Genomic DNA, 24,876 nt, shown 5'->3' with positions numbered 1-24,876 from the left:
CTGAAAAAGCATTTGACAAAATTCAACATCCATTTATGTTAAAAGTCTTGGAGAGATTAGGGATACAAGGGTCATACCTAAATATAATAAAAGCTATATACAGCAAACCGACAGCTAACATCAAATTAAACGGAGAGAAACTCAAAGCCATCCCGCTTAACTCAGGAACACGACAAGGCTGTCCACTTTCACCATACCTCTTCAATATAGTGCTGGAAGTTCTAGCAATAGCAATAAGACAACATAATGGGATCAAGGGGATTCGAATTGGAAAGGAAGAAGTTAAACTTTCGTTATTTGCAGATGATATGATAGTGTACATAAGCGACCCCCAAAACTCCACCAAAGAACTTTTACAGCTGATAAACAGCTTTAGTAATGTGGCAGGATACAAGATCAACTCCAAAAAATCAGTCGCCCTCTTATACACAAAGGATATGGAAGCAGAGAGGGAAATCAGAGAAGCTTCTCCATTCACGATAGCCACAAACAGCATAAAATATCTTGGGGTAAATCTAACCAAGGAAGTGAAAGATCTATTTGGCAAGAACTTTAAGGCATTGAAGAAAGAAATTGAAGAGGATACCAAAAAAATGGATGGACATCCCTTGCTCTTGGATTGGGAGGATCAACATAGTAAAAATGGCAATTCTACCAAAGGCAATTTATAGATTCAATGCAATCCCCATCAAGATCCCATCAAAATTCTTCACAGATATGGAGAGGACAATAATCAACTTTATATGGAAAAACAAAAAACCCAGGATAGCCAAAACAATCCTATACAATAAAGGATTGTCTGGAGGCATTACCATCCCTGACTTCAAACTCTATTACAGAGCTACAGTAATGAAAACAGGGTGGTACTGGCATAAAAACAGAGAAGTCGACCAATGGAATCGTATAGAAGACCCGGATTTAATCCCACAAACCTATGAACACCTCATATTCGATAAAGGAGCTAAAAGTATACAATGGAAGAAAGAAAGCATCTTCAACAAATGGTGCTGGCACAACTGGATGTCAACCTGTAGAAGAATGAAAATAGACCCATATCTATCACCGTGCACAAAACTCAAGTCCAAATGGATTAAAGACCTCAATATCAGCCCGATAACACTGAACCTGATAGAAGAGAAAGTGGGAAATACCCTACAACAGATGGGCACAGGTGATTGCTTCTTAGGTATAACCCCAGAAGCACAGACATTAAGGGCAACATTGAATAAATGGGACCTACTAAAACTGAGAAGCTTCTGTAAAGCAAAGGACACTGTCACTAAGACACAAAGGCAACCTACTGATTGGGAGAAGATCTTCACCAACCCCACAACAGACAAAGGTCTGATCTCCAAAATATATAGAGAACTCAAGAAACTAGACTTTAAAAGGCTAATTAACCCAATTAAAAAATGGGGCACTGAACTGAACAGAGAATTCTCAACAGAAGAAGCTCAAATGGCCAAAAGACACTTAAGGTCATGTTCAACCTCCTTAGCGATCAGGGAAATGCAAATCAAAACAACTTTGAGATATCATCTTACACCTGTCAGAATGGCTAAAGTCAAAAACACCAAGGATAGCCTTTGCTGGAGAGGCTGTGGAGAAGGGGTACACTCATCCATTGCTGGTGGGAATGCAATCTTGTGCAACCACTGTGGAAGTCAGTGTTTTGGTTTCTCAGGAAATTCGGGATCAACCTACCCCTGGACCCAGCAATACCACTCTTGGGAATTTACCCAAGAGATGCTCTATCATATGTCAAAAGCATTTGTTCAACTATGTTCATAGCAGTATTATTTGTAATAGCCAGAACCTGGAAACAACCTAGATGCCCTTCAATGGAAGAATGGATGAAGAAAGTATGGAATATATACACATTAGAGTACTACGCTGCGGTAAAAAACAATGACTTCTCGAATTTTGCATGCAAATGGATGGAAATAGAAAACACTATCCTGAGTGAGGTATCCCAGACCCAAAAAGATGAACATGGGATGTACTCACTCATAATTGGTTTCTAGCCATAAATAGGGACCACGGAGTCTACAATAGGCGAATCTAAAGAAGCTAAGTAAGAAGGTGAACCCAAGGAAAAACATATAGTTATCCTCTTGGATAAGGGAAGTATACAAAATTGCCGGGGAGAAAAGTGGGATGTTGGGGGTGGGGTGGGATGGGGGTAAGGGGAGATGGGGAGAGAAAAGGTAGAAGGAAAGGAGGGGGGACTTGGGGAAACAGGAGGATCGGGATAAAGGAAGGTTGGATAGGGGAGCACGGAACCCCATTTCTTAGTTAAAGGACCCACTTTAGGATGGGCAGGAGACTTGACCCTAGAGGGGATCCCAGGTGCCCAAGCTGAGGCCCCCAGTTAGTTCCTTGGGCAACTGAGGATAGGGAACCTGAAATGACCCTATCCTAGAGCAATACTGACGAATATCATGCATATCATCCTAGAACTTTCATCTGGCGACGGATGGAGATAGAGACAGAGACCCACACTGGAACACTGGATAGAGCTCCCAAGGTCCCAAGGAGGAGCAGAAGGAGGGAGAACATGAGCAAAGAAGTCGGGACCACGAGGGGTGCACCCACCCACTGAGACAGTGGAGCTGATCTACTGGGAGCTCACCAAGGCCAGCTGGACTGTTACCAAAAAAAGCATGGGATAAAACTGGACTCTCTGAACATGACGAACAATGAGGGCTGATGAGACGCCAAGGACAATGGCACGCGGTTTTGATCCAACGCAATGTGCTGGCTTGGTGGGAGCCTAGCCAGTTTGGATGTTCACCTTCCTAGATATGGACGGAGGGGGGAGGACCTAGGACTTACCACAGGGCAGGGAACCCTGACTGCTCTTTGGACTGGAGAGGGAGGGGGAGAAAAGTGGGGGGAAGGGGAGAGGGGTGGGAGGAGGGGGAGAAGAATGGGAGGAGGGGGAGGGAAATGGGAGGCTGGGAGGAGGTGGAAATTTGTTTTTTTTTTCTTTCTTTTCTTTATTCTCCTTTTATCAATAAAAAAAATACATAAAAAAAAAGATAGAAAATACACAGAGAGCTTGGATTCTGTATTTTATTGTGTTGTTTTTAGATTTTCTGATTGCTAATAAAGAAATGACAGCTGCTAAAACACACTGGATTATGAAACTGCTAAATTAAATCAACCTATATATTTTTAAAATGTCTTGACTTCAAAATGGAAATCAAAAAATATGTTACTTTGGGAAAGAGGTTATGTTTTTATTTCCACAAGATATGAGAGGTATGTGTTTATGCAGCTCATTTTAAAATGTAATATATAATTAAGAAATATAGATTAAGCCAGGCGGTGGTGGCGCATACCTTTAATCCCAGCACTTGGGAGGCAGAGGCAGGCAGATCTCTGAGTTCGAGACCAGCCTGGTCTACAAGAGCTAGTTCCAGGACAGGTTTCAAAGCTACACAGAGAAACTCTGTCTCGAAAAACCACAAAAAAGAGAAAGAAAAGAAATATAGATTAATAGTCATCTATAGGCAAACTTACAGTCATGTTAGGTATGTTTTCAAGGTCATTCACAGATATATTAAGATGAATTAGGTCTTCAAACACTTCAAAGACCTACAGAAAATGGCATTAAAAATGTTTTAATAATGAAAAAAAAACTTTTCTTGACAGTGAGACACATCTGCTCATGGCAGCACCAATTAATTTCAGAGAAGATAATGGACATCAAAGAAACTGTATATGGAGTTTGCATTCTTTATGGCAAAAGTTAGTCATTTTGGCAAAGAAACTGCCATTGCTTCAATTGCTGACAGTATACTGTTGAAACTGGATCAGCAAGGTACACACTCATCCACCCACCCACCCATCCACCCCCCCACACACAAATTGACTGCACCAAACTTTGCCAAGACAAGGTAGACAGTCCTTCAAAATTCCCTGCTTCTCAAAAGTATCATCAGATATACTAGGCCTGTAGACCAAAGATGGATGCCTCAATGTTACAGAACTTTGAGTGGCTGTCCAGGCAGCCAGATATCCCTGCTGTTAGGTAACATTTTACCTTCTGGGGTCTTTGAGGGAGCTGAGGATTAGATACTCATAATTAAAGTTTTCCTTAGTTATAATAAAAGGTAAATTAAATATAAAACTTAGGTTTACAAAGATAAGATAAAAATAGGGTATCTTCTCTAATTTTGCCAAATACAAATGGACTGGATGTTGCAACTGTAATTCTTACTTGATAACTGTTTTGTTGTATATAATTTTACTATGCTAAAGTTAAAACCTTCCATTTCATTTAGATAAAAAGGGGGACATGCTGAGGAACAACCTTTGTATACTGTAAATATATATTACTCTCATTGTTAATAAAAAGCTGATTGGCCGATAACTAGGCAGGAATTTTTGGGCACAGAGAATGCTGGGAAGACGGGCAAAGTTAGAGGAGTCACCAGCCAGATGGAAAGGAAGCAGGATATGCAGGAGAGGTAAAAGCCATAAGCCTCAGGGCAGCACACAGATTAATAGAAATGGGTTAATTTAAGTTGTAAGAGCTTGGGGCTGCTCGTTCGAGGTCAGCCTGGTGGCCTGGTCTACAAAGCAAGTTCCAGGACAGACTCCAAAGCTACAGAGAAACCGTGTCTCGAAAAAAAAAAACAAAAAAACAAAAAAAGAGTACTCTGCTCTTCTAAAGGGCCCAGATTCAATTCCCAGCACCCACATGGCAGCTAACAACTGTCTGTAACTTCGATATCTGATACCCTCATACACACATACATGGAGGCTAAACACCAATGCACATAAAATAAAAATAAATAATTTCTTTAAAAAATATTTATTTATTATGTATACAATATCCTGTGTATATGCCTGAAGGCCAGAAGAGGGCGCCAGACCTCTTTACAGATGGTTGTGAGCCACCATGTGGTTGCTGGGAATTGAACTCAGGACCTTTGGAAGAGCAGGCAACGCTCTTAACCACTGAGCCATCTCTCCAGCCCCAATAAATAAATTTTTTAAAAAAGTTGTAAGAGCTGGCTGGAGACAAGCCTAAGGTACTGGCCAAGCATTTATAACTAATAAGTCTCTTCTAACACACTTGAGAGCAGTTTCCAAAGAGTCAACCCACCCCATGTTCATGAAGCATACTCCAAACAGCAAGAGGTGGACGCAACCCAAATGTCCCTTAGCAGATGAAAAGATACACACAATGTGATGTATTCACACAACAGAATATTATCTATTCAAATGCTACAACGTGGATGAACCGTGAGGATACTAAGTGAAATGAGGCCATTACAAAAGACAAATACTGTATGATCTCACTTGTATGCAGCACCAAATGTAGTCAAATCCTTAAAGGCAGAAGCAGAATGAATGATGGTTACCAGGTGTTGAGAGGAGAGATGGGAATTTACTAGGGTCTGAGGTTTGTACAATGAAAACCTTCTGGTGTCAGTTATAAAATGCACATACTTCACATGACTAACTTACCTTAAAATGGTCACACTGGCAAATTTTATGTCATGTGCTTTTATCACATTAAGGAAACACGTCAGAAAAACTGGCCATATTCCCTGCAGCGCTAGTGGGTGCTAAAATAATCTCTTAGAGGATATATGAAGCACAGATCAATATTAAAATATAAAGATATTTTATACCCAGAAAACCTTGTTACCTGCAACAAATCCAACCACCAGATCTTTTCCTGTAGAAGAACGTTGACCTTTGACCCATACTGCTTTGAGGCTATTAAAAGTGTAGAAATAGACAAAATTGGAGCAGCAGAGACTGGAGATAACTGGAAACCACCCTCGGTATGGTGCCAGGCTATGGAAAAAAAACAAAAACCAAAACAATAAGCAAAGTAAAGGTCATAGACAAAAGCCACAGAAAATTGCCAGAGAAGCGTGTCAAGGTCTGAATGTAAACAGATCCCCAATAGGCTTATGCATTCCCTGGGAAGTCTACTATAAGAGGAAGAGCCTTGCAAGAGGGAATAGTCACTGGGGACAGGCCTTGAGGCTTGACAGCCCAGTCCCACTTCCTGTGGAGACAACAATGTGATCAGCTGGCATTGCCTGCCCTACTGTGACGGACTGTAAACTGTCTTCACTTCTAAGTCAGAATAAACCCTCCTGCACTTAACTTGGTTCTAGTTAGGCCCTCGATCACGGAAATGAAAAAAGTAACCTATTGTGAAGCCCAGCAAAGTTTGGTCTACACAAACAGTCCCAAGGTTTGATAGGAGGGGGACAACTGCAGGACCTTAGAAAGGTTCTCCCCATGGGTGAGTTACAGGAAAGGAGAAATGGTCACACAAAAAGCAGCCAAACCACGTGCTAGAAAGCACGCAGACACTATGATGCCAGAGAAAAATGGGGTGGGGAGAAAGAGACAGCAAGGGAGAGAAAAGGAAGGGGTAAGCAAAGACTGAGAGAGAAAGAAGAGGAGAGAAAACAAGAGAAGAGAGGAAGAGATGGGGGAGAGAGAGGGAAAGAGAGAGAAAAGGGAGAGAGAGAGAAGAGGGGGAGAAAAAGGGGGTGAGGGAGGGAGGCAGGCAGAGAGATGTTTCATCATGGTACAGTCTGACCCTGGGGAATTCTTCCCCAGTCTCTTGTAGAGCAGGGACTCCAGGCATGCACCGCTGTGCTACCCAGGAACTCATTATTCTTACCAAGAATGCGAAACCAATCTAACCATGAGACAAATATAAAACAAGAATTTAAACTCACAACTTTCATTTCAGCACGAGAGGCAAAGGTAGGTGAATCTCTGTGAGTTCAAGGTCAACATAGCAAGTTCAAGTCCAGCTAGGGCTACATAGAGAGACTGTCTCAAGGAAAAAGAGCAATTTAAAATGGAAGGGAGAGAATATATGTCAATGGCATAGATGTCAAAATGTTTTGACGCATGTAACTGATGTTTAAATAACTGAAAAACTTGTATGTAATCTACATGTGTGTGACAGAAGTGTAGGGAGGGCAAGTGTGAGCATAGTTGGTAACGCAGGAGAAAAATGGACAATAAACATGGAAAGCATACAGTGGTATCCTTTGTAACAATTTCAGTTTTGAAATTGTTTGCAACTCTGAAATTACTTCAAAACACAAATTCAAAGAAATTAAAATAAAAGAATAATGCAATCTGTCTGGATGCAACTGATAGGGAGGAACTGTGAGAGAGGGGGTTGTGTGCTTGTGTGGTGTATGTGTGTGTCTTATGTGACTTATGTGTGTTTTGTTTGGTGTATAAGGGTATGTCTTATGTGAAGTGTGTGTGTGTGTGTTTGTGTGATGTGTGCTACTGGCATTTAGACTCGGCCCCATAAAGGCTAGGCAAACACAGTGAGTTAATGTTCAAACTTCTAAGCAATAATACCGCTACTTTGTTATACATTACATTTCCTAGAATGCTCCATAATCAAAACTAAACAAATGGTGTGGGCTAGAAAAATGGCTCAGCAGCTAAGCCATTTGTTATTCTTGCAGAGGACCTGGGTTTTGTTCCCAGTACCACACAGTCGTTCACAACTATGTGTGACTCCAGTTCCATAGGATCCAACTTCCCCCTACAACCTCCTTGGGCATCAGGGAAGCACATGGTACACAGACAAACATGTAAGCAAAATACACACAGAAATAAATCTAAAAATAAAGATCAAATGGCTAACAGATCTGTAAGGGATTAAGAACAGATACGATTCTATATGTTAGGCAATTACAAACTCTCAAGACTATAAGTCTATAACTGGGGCTTCTGAGTTTCCCAAGGAGCCACTCTGAGAAGTTGGGAAATGGGTACTCACAGGCCTTCTTCTTTAATAATCTCCAGGAGCACTGCATGAGTAGTTTTTGACTTTCTTTTCTCATCAACTGTAAAAATCAAGAGAATTATTATCTCTAGCATCAGCAAGCGTCACTGAAATGCCATCACGCCACCTGCATCAACTCTCATCCATTTTTTTGAGCTCCCTACTTTGCCTCAGATCCTCCAGTGTGTCTGGCCATGGGTTACTTTTCCAAAGTAAATTTCTTGAGTTTCATCTATTATTCAGAATTTTAAGTTAAACTCTAATTTCCACAGTAAAGCAGAAATGTTATTTCTAGGGTTTTATAGTACTCTTTCTACCTGTTTTCTTTCTTTCTTCTTCATTTTTTTTTTTTTGTTTTGCTTTGTTTTGTTTTTCTAGACAGAGTTTCTTTATGTAGCTCTGACTGTCCTGGAACTCACTTTGTAAACCAGGCTGGCCTTAAACTCAGAGATCCACCTGCCTCTGCTCCCAAGTGATGGGATTAAAGGCATGGACCACCACCATCTGGCTCCAGTGCTTTTTCTTATATTTTATCTTTAATTATATGTATGTGTCTGTGTGTCAGTGTGTGCACATGAGTGCAGGTGCCCTTGGAGGCCAGAAGAGGGTATAAGATCCCCTGGAACTAGAGTTACTGGAAACTGAAGTTGTGTCCTCTGGAAAAGCAGTACATGTTTTTTTATTTTATTTATTTATTTTTTGTTTTGTTTTTTGGAGACAAGGTTTCTCCATGTAACAGTCCTAGCTATCCTGGAACTAGCTCTGTAGTCCAAGCTGGCCTCGAAATCACAGAGACCTGCTTGTCTCTGTCTCCCAGGTGCTAGGATTAAAAGCATGAGCCACCACCGCCTGGTGTAGTACACTAAGTCATCTGTCTATCGATCCCTCCTTCTCTTCTTTCTTCCCTCCCTCCCTTCTTATGTACCTCTGTGATTTTATGTGAGCCACATGTAAACTGGTGGAACCTTGGAGGCCAGAGGGCATCAGATCCCCTGGACCTGGAGATACGGGCAACTATGAACCTTATGATATGGGTGCTGAAAACCAAACTTGGATCCTCTGGAGATCAGTAAATGCTCTTAATGGCTGAGCCCTATATCGTGCTCTTGTTTTAAATTAATATGCATGTTCTCATTTTTATATCCCACACCTTATAAAATAGGAACTAGATTATCTTCTCTTTTTATCTTTTATAAAAAAAGATTTATTTTATTTTCTATGTATGGATGTTTTGCCTGCATGTGTATGTGTACCACATATGTGCCTGGTGCCCAGGGAAGTCAGAAGAGTGTTGGGTAACCTGGAACTAAGTTACAGATGGTTGTGAGTTGCCATGTGGGTGCTAGGAATTGAACCCTGGTCCTCGGCTAGAGCTACAAGTGCTCTTACTGCTGAGCCGTCTCTCCAGTCCCTACTCTCTTCTTTTTGTAAAAGAGGCCAGAAAATCAAACACAAAGTCAGGAATAAAATTAAAACTCAAATTTCAAAAGTTCTGGCTTTGTGCTGCTTCCTAACCTTAAAAAAAAAGAAAAAATCCCAGAAGGACATTTTTGTGCGTTATCACTGAATGAAAACAATATCCACTTCAATTAACTTTCAAATTTCCTACATATACTAGAAAACTAATCTGAAAAACTAAAAATGTGGAAATGAACCAATTTCCTCAGAATTAAAATTGGTACCAATATATCTTAGGAAATGGCAAGTTAGTCAGCCCCTAATAAAAGCAATCTGGCATTTACTCAAAATCACACATACTCAAAATCACCCCTTGATTCAGAAGAAGTCCCACATCTGGGAATTTATCCCATAAAGTTTACAGAAACAAAATGGCCTATGAACAAATCTATTCTTGCATGATATTTGCAAGAACGACAATAACAAAATTGTGAAACAACCCAAGAATTCTTCCACAGTAGGGCAAGGGTAAGCAGGTTAGGGTGCATCCACACCAGACTTGAGAACTGCAAGACTGGATGAAGGGAAACACGCTGCCAGGCTAAAGATGGACAGTCTGGGGGCTAGAGAGACAAGTCAACAGGTAAGAGCACCATCTGTAAGCCCAGTGCTAGAGAATCTGGTGCCTTCTGGTCTGTGTGGACGGACACCAGACATGCATGTGGTACACAGATATGCCCAGACAAAACACCGATATACATTAAATGATACCTAAAAATAATTGTTTAAATGCATAGTCTAGAACTTTTTTTGTTTTAGTTTTGTTTGTTTAGCTGGCTGGTTGGTTGGTTGGTTGAGTTTTTTTGGTTTTGTTTTTTTTTTTTTTTTAAGATTTATTTATTTATTGTGTACACAACATTCTGCCTCAATATATGCCCGCATGCCAGAGGAGGGCGCCAGATCTCATTACAGATGGTTGTGAGCCACCATATGGTTGCTGGGAATTGAACTCAGGACCTTTGGAAGAGCAGGCAATGCTCTTAACCACTGAGCCATCTCTCCAGCCCCCCAGAAGTCTTTTCTTAATTTTGTTTTGTTTGTTTGCAGGTGTTTGGGGTTTTTTATTGTTGTTTTGAGACAAGATTTTAAATAACCCAGGCTAACCTAGACCTTCACTATGTAGCTGAAGGTAACCCTGAATGATTATCCTGACTCCATCTCCTAAGTGTTAGGATTAGAGACATAAATCCAAACTGTGGGTGTGAGTACAGTCCCGATGTCCCACTGTGCTCGTGTAGAAATCTATTACGTGTACAGCATATTGAGAGTACGTCCACCAGCCTATGAAACAGCTCTTTTTAATAACTGCTAAGGAAAAAAAATACCTTTTTCAAGTGTGGGCTTGCTATATAGTAAAAGCAGCGACACCGGCTTCAGAAGGGAGGTGTCTTCACATACTGGCATGAGGAAATGAGCTGTATGCAATCACTCTTTACTGTGAAATTCACCTGCCTCGGGTTCCCTCAACTTCAGGTACTTTAGGCACCCTTTTCTGTTCTAAGAAGCTGCAGAGCCTTGGTATTGAATAATATGTTTTTCTTTCTTCCTTTAGTAATTTATTTATTTTTATTTTATGTACATTGGTGTTTTTCCTACATATATGTCTGTGTGAGGGTACCAGATCCCTTGGAACTGGAGTTAAGACAGTTGTTAGCTGCCATGTGGGTGCTGGGAATTGAACATGGGTACTCTTAACTGTTGAGCCATCTCACCAGCCCTGAAGAATGCTTCTTAAGTAGTCACTCATCAGTTTATAATAGAAACTGTCCCTATACACTTAGTATTTAGGCTTTTCTGACTGCGTATTTGGTAATTCCTGCTGTGGAATTTTCTACAGGTGACTTATTTACATTAACTTGAGTTGCCACAATTCCCCATCTAAAGAATAATACTGAGGGGCTGGAGAGATGGCTCAGTGGTTAAGAGCACTGACTGTTCTCTTCCAGAGATCCCGAGTTCAGTTCTCAGGAACCACATGGTGCCGTGTTCTGTCTGTGCCCTCTTCTGTCACACAGGCACACATGCAAATAGAGCACTCATATGCATAGATAAATCTTTTTTAAAAAAAGCAAGGAAGGAAGGAAGGAAGGAAGGAAGAAAAAAAGAACAATATTGGGGAGGGGGAACACCTAGTGGTTGAGCACTAGACTAGCTGTCTGTACAAGCTCTAGGTTCAGCCCCTAGCACAGAAAGAAATATTGGGGCGGGGGGGGGGGGGAGATCAAATATTTAAATCAGGTGCAATGGTACATACCTATAATGCAAAAAACTTCAGAGGTGGAGCAGGAGGATGAGCTCATGGTTAGGCTAAGTAGTGAGTTTTAAGCCTGCTTGGGCTACACATAACCCTACCACAAAACCAAGCAAGCAAGCAAACAGATATGTAAACAGAATATTCTTATCTTGGTGCGGTACCGTACTAGAGAATGTGATCACTACTCACCCTGAAGTCGAAGTCTAGCAGTATCCAAGGGAAAGAACACTGTCATAGCAGTCACACTTCCCTGCAAAGTTTAAAAAGGCTTTAGCCATTGCAGTCAGTAAAAGACGGACCACAACATTAAAAAACAAACAAACAGGTTCAAGACAGGGTTTCTCTGTAGCTTCAGAGCCTGTCCTGGAACTCGTTCTTGTAGATCAGGCCTGTCTCTGCCACCACCGCCTGGCTGTGTATAGGTGTTTTATCTGCACGTAGGCCTGTGTATTATTTGCATCCCTGGTGCGCTGTGGAGGCTAGAAGAGGGTGTCAGATTCCCCGGGACTGGAGTTCAGATGTTTATGAGCTGCCATGAATTGAACTAAGTCCTCTGCAATAATAGTCAATGTTCTTAACCACTGAGCCATCTCTCTAGCCCAGACTGCAACTTTTAAATGACCAAAAACTCATTAGTACAATCAGTTAAATTAAATTCTTACCAAATAAACACAGTACTTTAATCTATTGGGATTGTTCACATTCAAATTTCTATCATTAGCTACTTAAAAAAAAAAAAAGAGTTTAATTTTCCAGGAGAAATCTCGTCTCTTTCTCTGATACTGAAAAAGAAACAAAACTATAGCATATTTGAAGATGACAGATAAATAGAATTTTGACTTTTTTCTCAGATTTCTCAGGTCAGTTTGCTATAAGGCCTCTGATATTCCCCAAAATTAAAATAGCCGATAATTTTAAAACATATTCTAAGCCAGGCATGTTGGCACACATCTTTAATTCCAGAATTCAGAAGGTAGACACAGGCAGATCTCTATGAGTTCAAGGCCAGCCTGGTTTACACAGCAAGTTCCAGAACAGCCAAGGCTACATGGCAAGACTTTGTCCCAACACAAAGACACACACACACACAACTACTTTTCTATGCTTAGCAAATATATTCACCAAATACTGAAAAGGCATGTAAGAATTATACAAAAAGTATTTGAAACAGTGTGTGTGTTTATGTATGCACGTGGAGACCAAAGGTTGAAGTAGATTTTCTTAAAGTGGCTGTCCTAACTCCTACTAGCTGTGAAAATGGCACATTATGTTATAGTTTATTAATCAGCTGACTTTAAAACAGGAAGATTATTTTGGATCACTAAGTGAAAATCATGAAATTACAAGACTCCTTAAAAGTAGCACGAGGCTAGAAAAATGACTCATTGGGTAAAGGCTCAGTTCATCCCAGGACCCATACAATGGACGAGAACTGACGCCTACGTGCTGCTCCATCACCTCCCCACATGTGCACACACTTCCACACGTATACATAAACGAAATGTAAAAAAAAAATTAAGCAGGACCACCGCACAGTGGTGGCGCACGCCTTTAATCCCAGCACTTGGCTGCGCTCTCTGCAGGCAGATCTCTGTGAGTTCAAGGCCAATCTGGTCTACAAGAGCTAGTTGTAGGACTGGCTCCAAAGCAACACAGAGAAACCCTGTCTCGAAAACAAAACAACAACAACAACAACAATAAGCAGGATGCAGTGGTGCAAGCCTTTAGGAACACTTAGGATCTCTGAGTTTAAGGCTAGCCTGGTCTACAGAGTCCAAGTGACATAGTAAGACTATCTAAAACAATACAAAAGCACTTTTAAAAAGTAGCAAAGGAAAGCTGGGAATGTGGCTGAGGGGAAAAGGAGCTGTTCAACACATACAAAACCCTGAGTTCTATTCCCATCACTGAAAAAAAGAAGTATCAAGGACAAAGCAAAGGAGTAAGAGGGGGTGAGCACACAGCTAACTGTGAAGACGGAAGAATGTACCACTAGTCAAGGACTGTGGGCAGCTTCTGTAAGTGGTCAAAGTTAGGAAATTGCTTGTACCCTAGAGTCTTCATAAAGGAATACAAAACGAAAAAAAAAATTTACTTCTTGATTTTGTCTCAGTTAACCTGTACTGGCCTAACTTAGAGACGATAAACAGGTAGAATTTTAAGCCACTAAATATAGTACCATTTGTTATAGCAGCAACAGAAAACAGATACAACAGGATGGTGAGGACAAATCCTGGGATATATATGGACTTTCCTGTCCTACCAGCAGGTTCCCAAATAACTATGCAGACTTAATATTAAATGCTCAGCCAATAGCTCAGACTTGTTACTAGCTAACTCTTACATTTTAAATTAACCCATATTTCTTATCTACCCACTGCTGTGTGGCCATACCTTCTTCCAACACATTCATCTTGCTTCTTTCTTCATCTGTTTGTGACTCCTCAGACTCTGCCCTTTTTCTTTCCAGCATTTTCTCTGTCCCCAAAATCCTGCCTATCAGCTAATCAACTTTTTATTAACAATGAGAATGACACATTTTCACACTGTACAGAAGTATTAGTCCACAGCACTGGGAAGCAGAAGGAGCCCTGGGGTACCTTTCTGGTTGACGAGTTGAACACCACGACAACAGTAACCAGGGAATACCAGTCCCAGGTAATAACTAAATTTGGGCTTCTTCCATCCTAAAGTGACTTGGGATATGGAGGTGGCACAGAAAGCTAGCCTGCCAGAGTCCCAGCTTACTTGTCCTAATCCCTGTGGGCCAGCAGCAGTAAATGAATAGGAACTCAAAGCTCACAGGTTTTACTCTAGTAAAGGAGAGGGTGCTCGCGCGTGCACACTCACACACCCACAGAGTGACTGAAAGAGAGAGAGAGAGAGATTCCCTCTATCCTTTGTTGGAAACGTGAATGTGAGGCTTGAAACTAGAGATGTGGATTTCTAATTACAGCAAAATGGTGTCTTATAAACAAGCACCCTTCAGCTTATCTCAGTAAACTAGAAAGTAAATGAACCCCTGGAGGGCTAGAGATTAGACAACCACAGGGTTAAACAGGTTCTTCTACTTTACTGGCTTCTGGAGCTTTTTGTTTGGCTTTGTTTTGTTTTCAGTCAGTTTCTCTGTGTGTAGTCTCCGTGGTCCTGGAACTCTCCTAAACCACGCTGGCCTTGAACTCAGAGATCCACCTGTCACAGCTTAAAGATTAAAGGTGGATCTCTGAGTTTGAGGTCAACCTGGTGTAAGGATAGCGGTCCAAGACTACACTCAAAAAAGCCAAAAAGACAGAGGTAGCGGTTGTACAACATTCTCAATGCACTAAACATCACTGAACTGCACACTTGAAAATTAACTTTGCTATGTGCATTATACCTCAGTTACAAAGTGAGTCCCCACATCAGCCTGACGGAATAGGGACAGATGGGAACATGGCTAGACAAGCTCAGCCATTTCTCTAACAAGATCAGAGTTCACCTTCAGCCACTACTGCATCTAAAATTGCAATGTGTAAAACACAGGCATTTTACACATTGGGGATATGCTGTATTTGCTTCTTCATCAAGTAAACAGAGAGCTGTTTTCACATGCGCTGTTACCTGCAACAAAATATTTATTTTATATGCACAGCTTCTACCGAGTTATACAAACACATGATTTTCAGAATCTAAATATATTCATTTTTCCCTGAGCACAATTTGTTCACTTATACAAAATGAGAAGACACAAATGAGAAAGCAGTCATGATGTACCATGCTGCTGTGCCAGAGACATAAAATAAGCCTGAGTCCCACAGAACCCTGACTATGAGAAGGAGCGCTACTGCAGACAATAATTACAATTTACAAGGATCTATTTCTAGAGAAATCTATTTCAGAGACTTCATTCTTTCACCAAAACTATTTTGAATTACAACATTCTGCCTTGGGAGAACAAGTAATTCCTATACTGCATAGGGACTTGAAGCCGGGAGGGTGCTTCAGTTGGAAAGGGAAGAGCCTGGGGCCAGCACCAGGGGCTGCCCGAAGGCAGTGTGGCAGAAGCAGGATGGATGCACCCTCACCCCTCATGCCCTGTTTCACAGTTAAATATCATACTCAGCCAGACACACACTTTTTTTTAAAAAAAAAAGTATCATTTATTTATTGTGTGTGGCACATGTATGTAGATGAAAAGACAATAATTAATTAATTTGTGGGAGTTGTTTTTTTTCTTCTACATGTGGGCTCCAGAAAGGAACAGAGGTCACAGGCCAGGCATTAAGCACTTTCCCCGACTGGGCCGTCTCACCAGCCCTTGACTTTTTCCTTTTGTCTTTATTTGTAAGTCTGTGAGTATGTGTAACATGTGTCGATGCCTACCAAGCCCCCAGAGACGGAGCCGTAGGTGATTATGAACTGCCCAGGGTGGCTTCTGGGAGCCAAATGCTGGTCCTCTGTAAGAGCCAATGCTCTTAACCACTGAGCCATCTCCTCAACTTCATATATATGACTTACTTTCATTTGCTTATGTATTTTAGAGTAGCTTTTGACTGGTCTGGAATTCTCCATGTAGACCAGGCTAGCCTTGGACTCAGTAATCGGCCAGCTGTGCCTTCTGAATGCTGGATCACAGGTGTGTGACACTGCATCCAGCTCTTTATTTTTGTTCAGGGTTAGTTTCTTGGGTTTTGTTTTGTGTTTTGTTTAGATCCACCTGCCCTTCCACTGCTCTACAGTGCTGGGATTTCAGCAGTGACTAGAAATAGAGAAAGGGACAGAATTAAAACGGGCTTCCATTTCCCAAATCATACACCAGTATAATTTGTTCAAGACAGAGAATCCCTGTTGTCTTAGAAAAAACAATGTCTTATATGTAGGTTGTTTTGCTTGAATGTATATCTGTCTATCTCATGCATGACTGGTGCTTGTAGAGGCCAGAAGAGGGTTTTGATTCCCCTGGAACTGAAGGTACAGATGGTTTTGAGCTGCCAAATGGGTGGTGGGTTTAATACTATAAGGATGAAGGAATGGCAAAGAAGAGAAAAATGCATCTGGGGGCTGGCACTTGATGCCAAGCCTGAAGAGTTGAGTTTCGTGCCTGGAACATGCACGATGAAGGAGAGCGGCTCTAAGATCTCCACACAACTGCTATGATGCACAGACACACACATACACACAACACTATAAATAATGTTTAAAAAGACATACATTCTTAGAGCCCAGTAAACATACTTCTTCCTACCTTCTTTACAATTATTTGTTTATTTGTGGGTTTGTTTTTGGCTTTTTTGGGGGGGGGGTTCTAAACAGGGTTTCTTTGTGTAGACTTGGCTCCTGGAACTAGCTCTGTGGACCAGGCTGGCCCCAAACTCAAAATCTGCCTGCCTGGGATGAAACGCCTGACAGATGAACTGGAGTTTACCGTCCAGGTTCTAGAGGATAAAAGGTGAGGTCATCCGCTATGAGTGAAAGCAGTAAGAAGGTTGCCCTTCTTCTCCTCCTTCCGGTGCTGGAGATTAAACTCAGGCCACTGACCATGCTAGTCACATACTTACTGAATTTCTGAAACTGGGCAAAAATAATGCGAGAACAGACCCAAGTAGGACTGGATACTTATTGCTGTAATAGTCCCATCACCACCCCAATGTTTCATGAGAACTCTGTGGGTGAGGCATTACTGTCCCCGCTATATAACTTGGCAAACCCAAGTTGAGGAAGAAAATCTAAGTTACCCACCATGTTACTGAGAGCTAAGCTTTACTCCAAAACCCTTCCCAGCTATTATATCACGTTTACTTGTTTAAAAGGAGGAAAGAAAGGGCTAGCATAATGGCTCAGATGCTTGTTGTCAAGTCTGATGGCCCAAGTTTGATTCCCCAGAACCTACAAAATGGAAGAAAAAAACAATTCCAGAAAGTTGTTTTCTGACCTTCAGAGTACCTCAACATGGGCCCTCTGCCCACATAATAAATATATAAATGTTGAGAAAAACAAAGGACAAAAGATACTGTATACGTAACTATTCCTTTTTTCTTCTTCTTCTTCTTCTTCTTTTTTTTTTTTTTTTTTTTTTGGTTTTATCAAAACAGGGTTTCTCTGTGAAACAATCCTGGCTGTCCTGGAACTCACTCTGTAGAACAGGCTGGCCTCAAACTCACAGAGAACCACCTGCCTCTGCCCCCCAATGTTAGATTTAAATGTTAGAATTAAAGGCATGTGCCATCACCGCCCAGCATCAATTTCCTTTTTCTAATTCATGTATAAAGCCCTATGATACACACTATAACAGTGTCAGCTAACATAAAGTCTTGTTATTACCGTGTTAATATTCACAAGTCGTGGGAGGTTACTGACAGTTTACAGATAGGGATCCAAGTTAACAAAAATACAGTTTGTTTTTTCTCTAAATAATCACAAAATTAGTGAAACAGAAGTAATGGAGTCATGGGAGATAACACTAACATTTTCATTATATAAAAAGTTTATCAAAGCAAAGGGTTTTGGGGCAGTGTAAGTACCATAAATAAATCAAATGTTCATTATTACTCTGTTGTTGTTGTTTTTCAAGACAGGGTTTCTCTGTGGAGCCCTAGCTATCTTGGAACTCTGTAGACCAGGCTGGCCTTGAGTTCAAGAAATTCGCCTGCCTTTGCCTTCCAAGAGTTAGAATTAAAGGCCTGTGCCACCATGTCCAGTTTTGGAATATTATATATTCTTAAAAATCAATGATATTTGAAGATTTCTGATTTTAGAGGCAGGGTCTCCCAGACTGCTTAGAAAGTGGGATTCTCCTTCCTACCTTAGAGTCCTGAGGTTTGAGATTATAGGTGTGCATCACTACCACATCTGGCTTCAAGGTATTTTAACAGCCTGATATACATAACATCACTCTCTTTTGCTGATTTTCTTTTCTTATTTTATGTGTATGAGTGTTTGTGTACCACATGCATGCAGTTCCCATGCAGGCCTTACGAGGGTGTCAGATACCATTTGAAGGGAATTAAAGATGACTGTGAGCCATCACGTGGTGCTAGGATTGTAGCTGGGTTTTCTGTAAGATTGTGGCCAGAGCTTCTAACTGCTGAGCCATTTTTCCAGCCTCTAATTTTCTTTTGAAGAATTACCTTGCTCTATTGTGTACAATCTTGGCAGGACAGAAAATGCAGGTGCCACCCTCCACGACAGTCCCTGAAGAGGACTCAAAGGGTCCTTCTACCCATACCTTCCTTTCACACCTGTTAATTACTAGAGGTGTGTCAAGGCTTGCTTGGGCACAGGGCTTCGAGTTCTGTTAGCAAGAACTCTTTACAGGACTTCGAGTCTTCAGCAGACCTCTGTAAGGGTAGAAGGGCAGGACAAAACTCTGATTTCAGTGGTGGTGTCTGACAGAGACTTTCCAGTGACTACTTCAGAAATCTTCCTGCAGCCACTTGGCTCCTTTCTACTCCAAGGTTCTCAGCTTCCCCACTGACAGAACAGTTCTCAAACAGCTTTAAAGAAAACTCTTCTTAGCCAGGCGGTGGTGGCGCACGCCTTTAATCCCAGCACTCGGGAGGCAGAGGCAGGCGGATCTCTGTGAGTTCGAGACCAGCCTGGTCTACAGAGCTAGTTCCAGGACAGGCTCCAAAACCACAGAGAAACCCTGTCTCGAAAAACCACAAAAAAAAAAAAAGAAAAAAGAAAAAAAGAAAACTCTTCTTAAGGGGCTGGAGAGATGGCTCAGTGGTTAAGAGCATTGCCTGCTCTTCCAAAGGTCCTGAGTTCAATTCCAGGCAACCACATGGTGGCTCACAACCATCTGTAATGAAGTCTGGTGCCCTCTTCTGGCCTGCAGACATACACACAGACAGAATATTGTACACATAATAAATAAATATTAAAAAAAAAAAAGAAAGAAAACTCTTCTTAATACTTAAAATACCCAGTCTGTTTCTCCACCCTGCAACCAGGGAGCCCTAACTGAGTCACATGGGATACTCCTTATATTCCAAAACAAACATACTCCTAACAAGCAAACAGAGAAATCCCAGGGTATGAAACTCTAACAGTTACATAAACAACAAAATCTATTTATGCATTCATTTGTAAATACACACAGACAAAATGGAGACTGAAGATATAGACACATTTTGACAAACATTTTACCTAACCAACTTTAACCCAAACTCCTCTGCATAACATTGGAGACTCCCTGACCAAGGCAGCTACTTAAGGCTGCAGGAGGACGTCTAGAACCCAGAAGTTCAAGGCCAGCCTAACCAATGTAAAGAGACTGTCCTGCTGGATAATCAAAACAAACAATAAATCAAGATGATTTAAATAAGCAATTGATTCAAAAGAAATTCCTTGAAAGTTACTGGTCAGGCCACGGAGATGAGTTGGTAAGAATAAAAGTTCTTGCCGAACAAGCCTGAAGACCTGAGTTCGATTCTTGGACCATGTAGTAAAGGAGAAAAGTGACTCCCACAGTTGTCCTCTCATCCCCACACAAATCCCAACAAACTGACTGATAAATAAAAAATTTTGATATTACTGATTAATCATGACAATTCAGAATCCAGTTTCAGTGTGTAATCTACCTTATGCAAGTCCTACAAATAGCACTTTTCTAATTCTAGACTAAGGAAATCTTTTACTTGTAAACAGACATTTCTGAGCTAGGGATGTCGCTAAGTTGGTAGAGCTTGCCAAGCACGGTCATATTTGATTAGAACCTACAGCTTGGATCTGCATGGATCTGGAAAGCCCCAGTCTTGTCTCTCCAAACCTAACCTGCTCAGAGAGTCTCCGAACAAAGAAAAGGCACCAAAAAGCCCAGTTCCACATTCTTGGGGGTACTGCAGCTTGCTCCCCTGACGTTGCCAGCCACTCAAGTCCCAGCCTAAAGTGTTCAGCTTCTGACCATACTTGGGCACAAACCCAGCTTGTGGCAGGACATGTCATCAACCCTACAACCTATAAAGTCTCCCTGCTTTAGTATGGGGGTGAGGATTCTGTGGTCTCGAACTCTGGGACTGGAGAACTTGTCTAAGAATTGCTTTACTCAAATAAACCTATTATTATACTTCTTCAATTTGGCTTGATCTGGTTAACTACACTGGCAGAGAAACCTATTATGGGGTCTGGGGAGAGGCAAAAAACCTATTTGTTTGGAAGCCTAGATTCAACCCTAAAATCTAATGCTAGTCTAATCTTAAAATTTAGGAGATGAAAACAAGAAGATCAAAAGATCAAGATCATCTTTGGTTACACAGCAAGGTCAAAGTCAGACTGGGTTTAAAAAAAGAGAACAAGAGAGAGATTTTTACATATGAAATCTTTCAAAGATAACCAAAATATAAAATTATAAATCTAATTATACTTGTTTTTTTTATAGCTCTTTACATATGAAGCTGGTAACTATGTCATATAATAGTGACCAAGAAGCTACAACATCTTTCTGAAGCAATGTAATTCTAGTTTTGAGATATGTAAGGTTATCTGTGATTATCCCAAGGTATGGCATCAAAAAAACCTCAAAATCAGTAATTTAACTTTTAAAATATAATTGCATATTGGGGCAGTGGGCACAACTCTGTGATAGAGGGGGTACTTAGCACATGCCAAGCTCTGGGTCTGGTACTCAGCACTGAAAAAAGGTAAGCGTACTTGTATTTCACTGGCTGTAGGAGAATGCACAACCTAGGGGAGCTGAACAAACAAGCCAGGAGTGACAAAGACTGTGAGTCAACATCTTAAACAATTCAGCTGCTTTTACCCAGACTGCTTCTGCTCTTTGGCTAGAAACAGTACTTCAGACAGCCACAGCAAGGCCACATCGTGACTGAGAGCACCCAAGTGCTGAGAGCCCAGGTTATGTTACTGAACCTTAATATACAGACCTGCTAAGAATTTGACAACAACTCTTCGGCATAATGGATAAAAATAATTGTAATAATACTAATAATAAAAACACAGCAGCAACAACCATGACAAAACACGGCCAGTTGTGGTGGCACACACTGGGAGAATATCTGATTAAGAAGAGGCAGGAGGATCACAAGTTCAAGTCCAGCCTGCGCTATACACACGGAAGCAGCTGAATATGATGGTACATGCCTTTAATTCTAAGAATTTAGGAGGTTGTGGCTAAAAGATTTCAAGTTTGAGGTTGTTCTGGGCTATACAGTTAGACCCTGTTTCAAAACAACCAAAACCAAAACAATATACAAAGCTACTTTTCCTTCATACATATAGTAGGAATACCACTTCCCTGAGATAAAGCAAGAGTAAAATGAATTATTCTTATAAAAGTATATAATAGATAATTTGGGAAAAAAAAACAGCAAGAGATTTGCATGCCTTAATCCCTGTGCTGGGATTAAAGGTGTGCACCACCACCACCAGGCTTCAAGTGAAATTTTAATGAAAGAAAAATAGGCAGCAAATGAATTAAAATTATTTTGTAGATTAAGAGATATACACCACTCCTGCCCATGGCCATGCTTCATCACAGGGCTCAGTAAGCTGGTCTGAGGGCCAAAATCAATGCGCCGTCCATTTCGGTGACAGCAGTTTCATGGGAAACAAAGCTCTGCCCATCCATTTACTTAGGTCTCTGGCTGTTTTCACACTACCAGGGCTGTGTTGAGCAGCCACGACAGAGACCGAACACAATACATAAAATATGTCAGCTTATATATATAAAAAATACTTGCTAGGCCTACTGATTTAATAGCATTTACTATTTAAAATAGTTTTGTTTACTCATGTGCTGGCTTTTCTACTGTAACCGACAGTTAGGGAAGAAAAGTGACTTGGTTTCTCTCTTCTTAGAACCTAGAGAGCACGTGGCCCACAGAATGAACTCAACAAATGGCACTGGGTAAGAGAAAGAAAAATTAACAAGGATTTCTCTTCTTCCCATTGTCCGTTGCAATCCACCTTGCCCAGCTATCCACCAAAACTGGTGGTCTCAGTTAACTGCTGGATTTGTCGTTCTCAGTCCCCAAAGTACTTGACCTCCTGGCAGTAGGTGACCCACTTGGAAAACACCCTTCTTCCCGAAATACTTTCTCCGAACAGCTGGCAGAGCACTTTTTCCATTTCCTCCCCCCCACTGGTTCTCAAGTCTTCTTTGTACCCGAAAACTTCCTTCCCCCACCTTTTCATGTCGGCCTGCTTCTCCACTCAGTCACTGTCATTTTTCTTAGTTCAGAGTCACCTCCTTGGTGAGTTAATAATTTAATGGTCATGCTACTCTCAGGGATTTCAAATTTAACTAGTTCAAAACTATGACCAAGTTTATCTTTTCCCCAAACCCATGCGTTCACACAATCATTGTCAATTCAACTCAGGAGGAAGACCATCATGTTACTGGAGCCAAAACTGTCAGAGACAACCAATCCTAATCTACACCCAATCAACCACTGAACTCTGGTGGTTCTCATAAATACATTTCAGGAGAATAATCGCTTACCACCTCCATGACCTTCATCTAAGCCTTACAACCATCTCGTCTGACTGTTGGGCCTTGCTCATTCTACTCTCTACAAAGAAGCCCGGAAGATCAGTTGTGAAAATGTAAATTAGTAAATTCAACAGCTGACTCTTTCCTACACAAAGTCATGAATAATTTGGTCACTGTTTGCATTTTCTGTACAGCCACACAGGTCTCTGTGACCAACTGAAAACATGTCAAGCAAACTTCCACACCAGCTTTTTCTTAATGGGTGAAAGGCTCTCCTGGTTGATTTCAATGATAGAGGCTTCTTGAATTAGACACTTCCTGTAACACTCCCTCACATAATTCTCAAGAGTCTAGGGAAAAACTAGCCTTTCTTCCACTTCACAGAAATACAAATGTGAGACCTGAGACTGCCTAGTAAATAAATGGTAGAACTGGAATTCAAAAGTCAGATTTCTCATTACAGGACATGAGTTGTCCCATATTCAGGAACGGTCCACCGAACAGACAGAAATGGTCCACAATGATTCTAAAAGGCTAAAAGGACATGTTGGCTGGAAATTAGGGAAGGACATGAGAAACAACCTGAGAAAGAGAATCAGAAGAGGCACATTACTCGTAGTATCAAGAACGTGAAGTTGGGAAAAAAAAAAAAAAGGAAGAGTGTCAAATGGAAGGAACTCAGACGACTCAACATCCAAGATCCAAGAACCGAGCACTTAACTCATAACAACCCCGATTTTGATTTAAAAACAAAACAAAAACTCTTATCTTTTCCTGGCAATAATGCGGACCAGAGCTACTTTCCTAGCTATTGCCACTGCCTGCGGTAAAGTGTGACAACAGGATGTTAGTAACCTTACATCAAGCACCCCAGCTTCACTCCTAGTTTCTCCTCGGGACCGGTTAGACGAAGTTTGTGTGCAGTGAGGATGGGGTAGGGCGATGGCTGGCCTTAAACGTCAGAAGGTGAAGAAAATAGCAAGGTATTCTTCCTTACCCCCTGGACATTTGTGACTGCCATTCCAGACCGGCTCTGGGAGCGCGCGGCAGGGGCAGGGGGTGGGTGCCTGCCTCACCCCTCACACTCACACTTGCAGCAACTTTCTGTTTTCGCCCTGGTCCCAGTCGTGACAGACTCAGACCCCACATCTCCCGGCCCCATCCCGGGACTGACTTCGTAAAGCCCCAAACCCTTCCTCACCACGGCTCCGGCCACGGCATGCACCAGGCTTTCGTAGGACAACACAGAAGCCATAATGCCACACTTTCCCCCTCAGACGTCGCAACGTGGGCTCCTTTCAGGAGCGTCTCAAGCCCCTCCTCTCAGACCCGCCCGCCTCCAACAAAACAACCACTTCCGGGTCACAAGCTGCCCTCCGTCGCCCGGGAGAACAGTCGCGGACGTGGATGTGGAGGGCCCAAGAACGCCCCTGAACACCGATTGGTTCGGGGAAAGCAAGGGGCGGGGCGATGCTAGGCCGACCGGGACGTTGGTGCAAACTAATATGGTTAGCCATGCCTATTGACGTAAAACGGGGGACATAAAAGCGCCTAATGATCTCTGCACTCTAACTGCTTACAAAATACAAGTTGGCAGGCTGAGGACGTAGCTCAGTTGTAAGAGTCCTTGCTTAGCATGATCCCCAGCACTCCACAAACACCTGTAATTGCAGCACTCAGAAAGTGGGAAAAGGATCAAGGGACTGGAGGGATGCCTCTATTAAGAACTCTGCTTTTGCAGAGGAACCGCTTTTTAGTTCCCAGGACCCACCTGGAGGCTAGCTATTGAACTCCAGTTCCAGGGGCTCTAACCTCTTCTGACCCACACTGGGTACTGCACGCACTGAGACATACATGCATTTAATATTTTGTTAAAAGAATCATTAGTTGAGTGACCTTCGGCTATATGGAAAGCGTGAGGTCATCGCGGCT

At 41.7% G+C, this 24,876-nt stretch overlaps 1 protein-coding gene across 1 annotated transcript in view; it reads right to left on the bottom strand.

Moving 5' to 3' along the window:
* Positions 1 to 24,310, bottom strand: part of Slc25a17 (solute carrier family 25 member 17) — a 48,872-nt gene extending 24,562 nt beyond the window's left edge. The window contains exons 1-4 of the mRNA XM_075959805.1: positions 24,146 to 24,310; positions 11,703 to 11,763; positions 7,796 to 7,862; positions 5,666 to 5,817 (exon numbers count right to left, since the gene is read on the bottom strand). Coding sequence (XP_075815920.1) covers positions 5,666 to 5,817; positions 7,796 to 7,862; positions 11,703 to 11,763; positions 24,146 to 24,199 — 334 coding nt within the window. The 5' untranslated portion in view covers positions 24,200 to 24,310. The remainder of the gene's footprint in view (positions 1 to 5,665; positions 5,818 to 7,795; positions 7,863 to 11,702; positions 11,764 to 24,145) is intronic.
* Between the last annotated feature and the right edge of the window lie 566 nt (positions 24,311 to 24,876).

The sequence above is a fragment of the Microtus pennsylvanicus genome, chromosome 2, assembly GCF_037038515.1.
Source record: "Microtus pennsylvanicus isolate mMicPen1 chromosome 2, mMicPen1.hap1, whole genome shotgun sequence".
In the NCBI taxonomy this organism is placed as follows: Eukaryota; Metazoa; Chordata; class Mammalia; order Rodentia; family Cricetidae; genus Microtus; species Microtus pennsylvanicus.
Note: the sequence above shows the minus strand (reverse complement) of the source record. Positions and strands in the feature narration are given on the sequence as shown.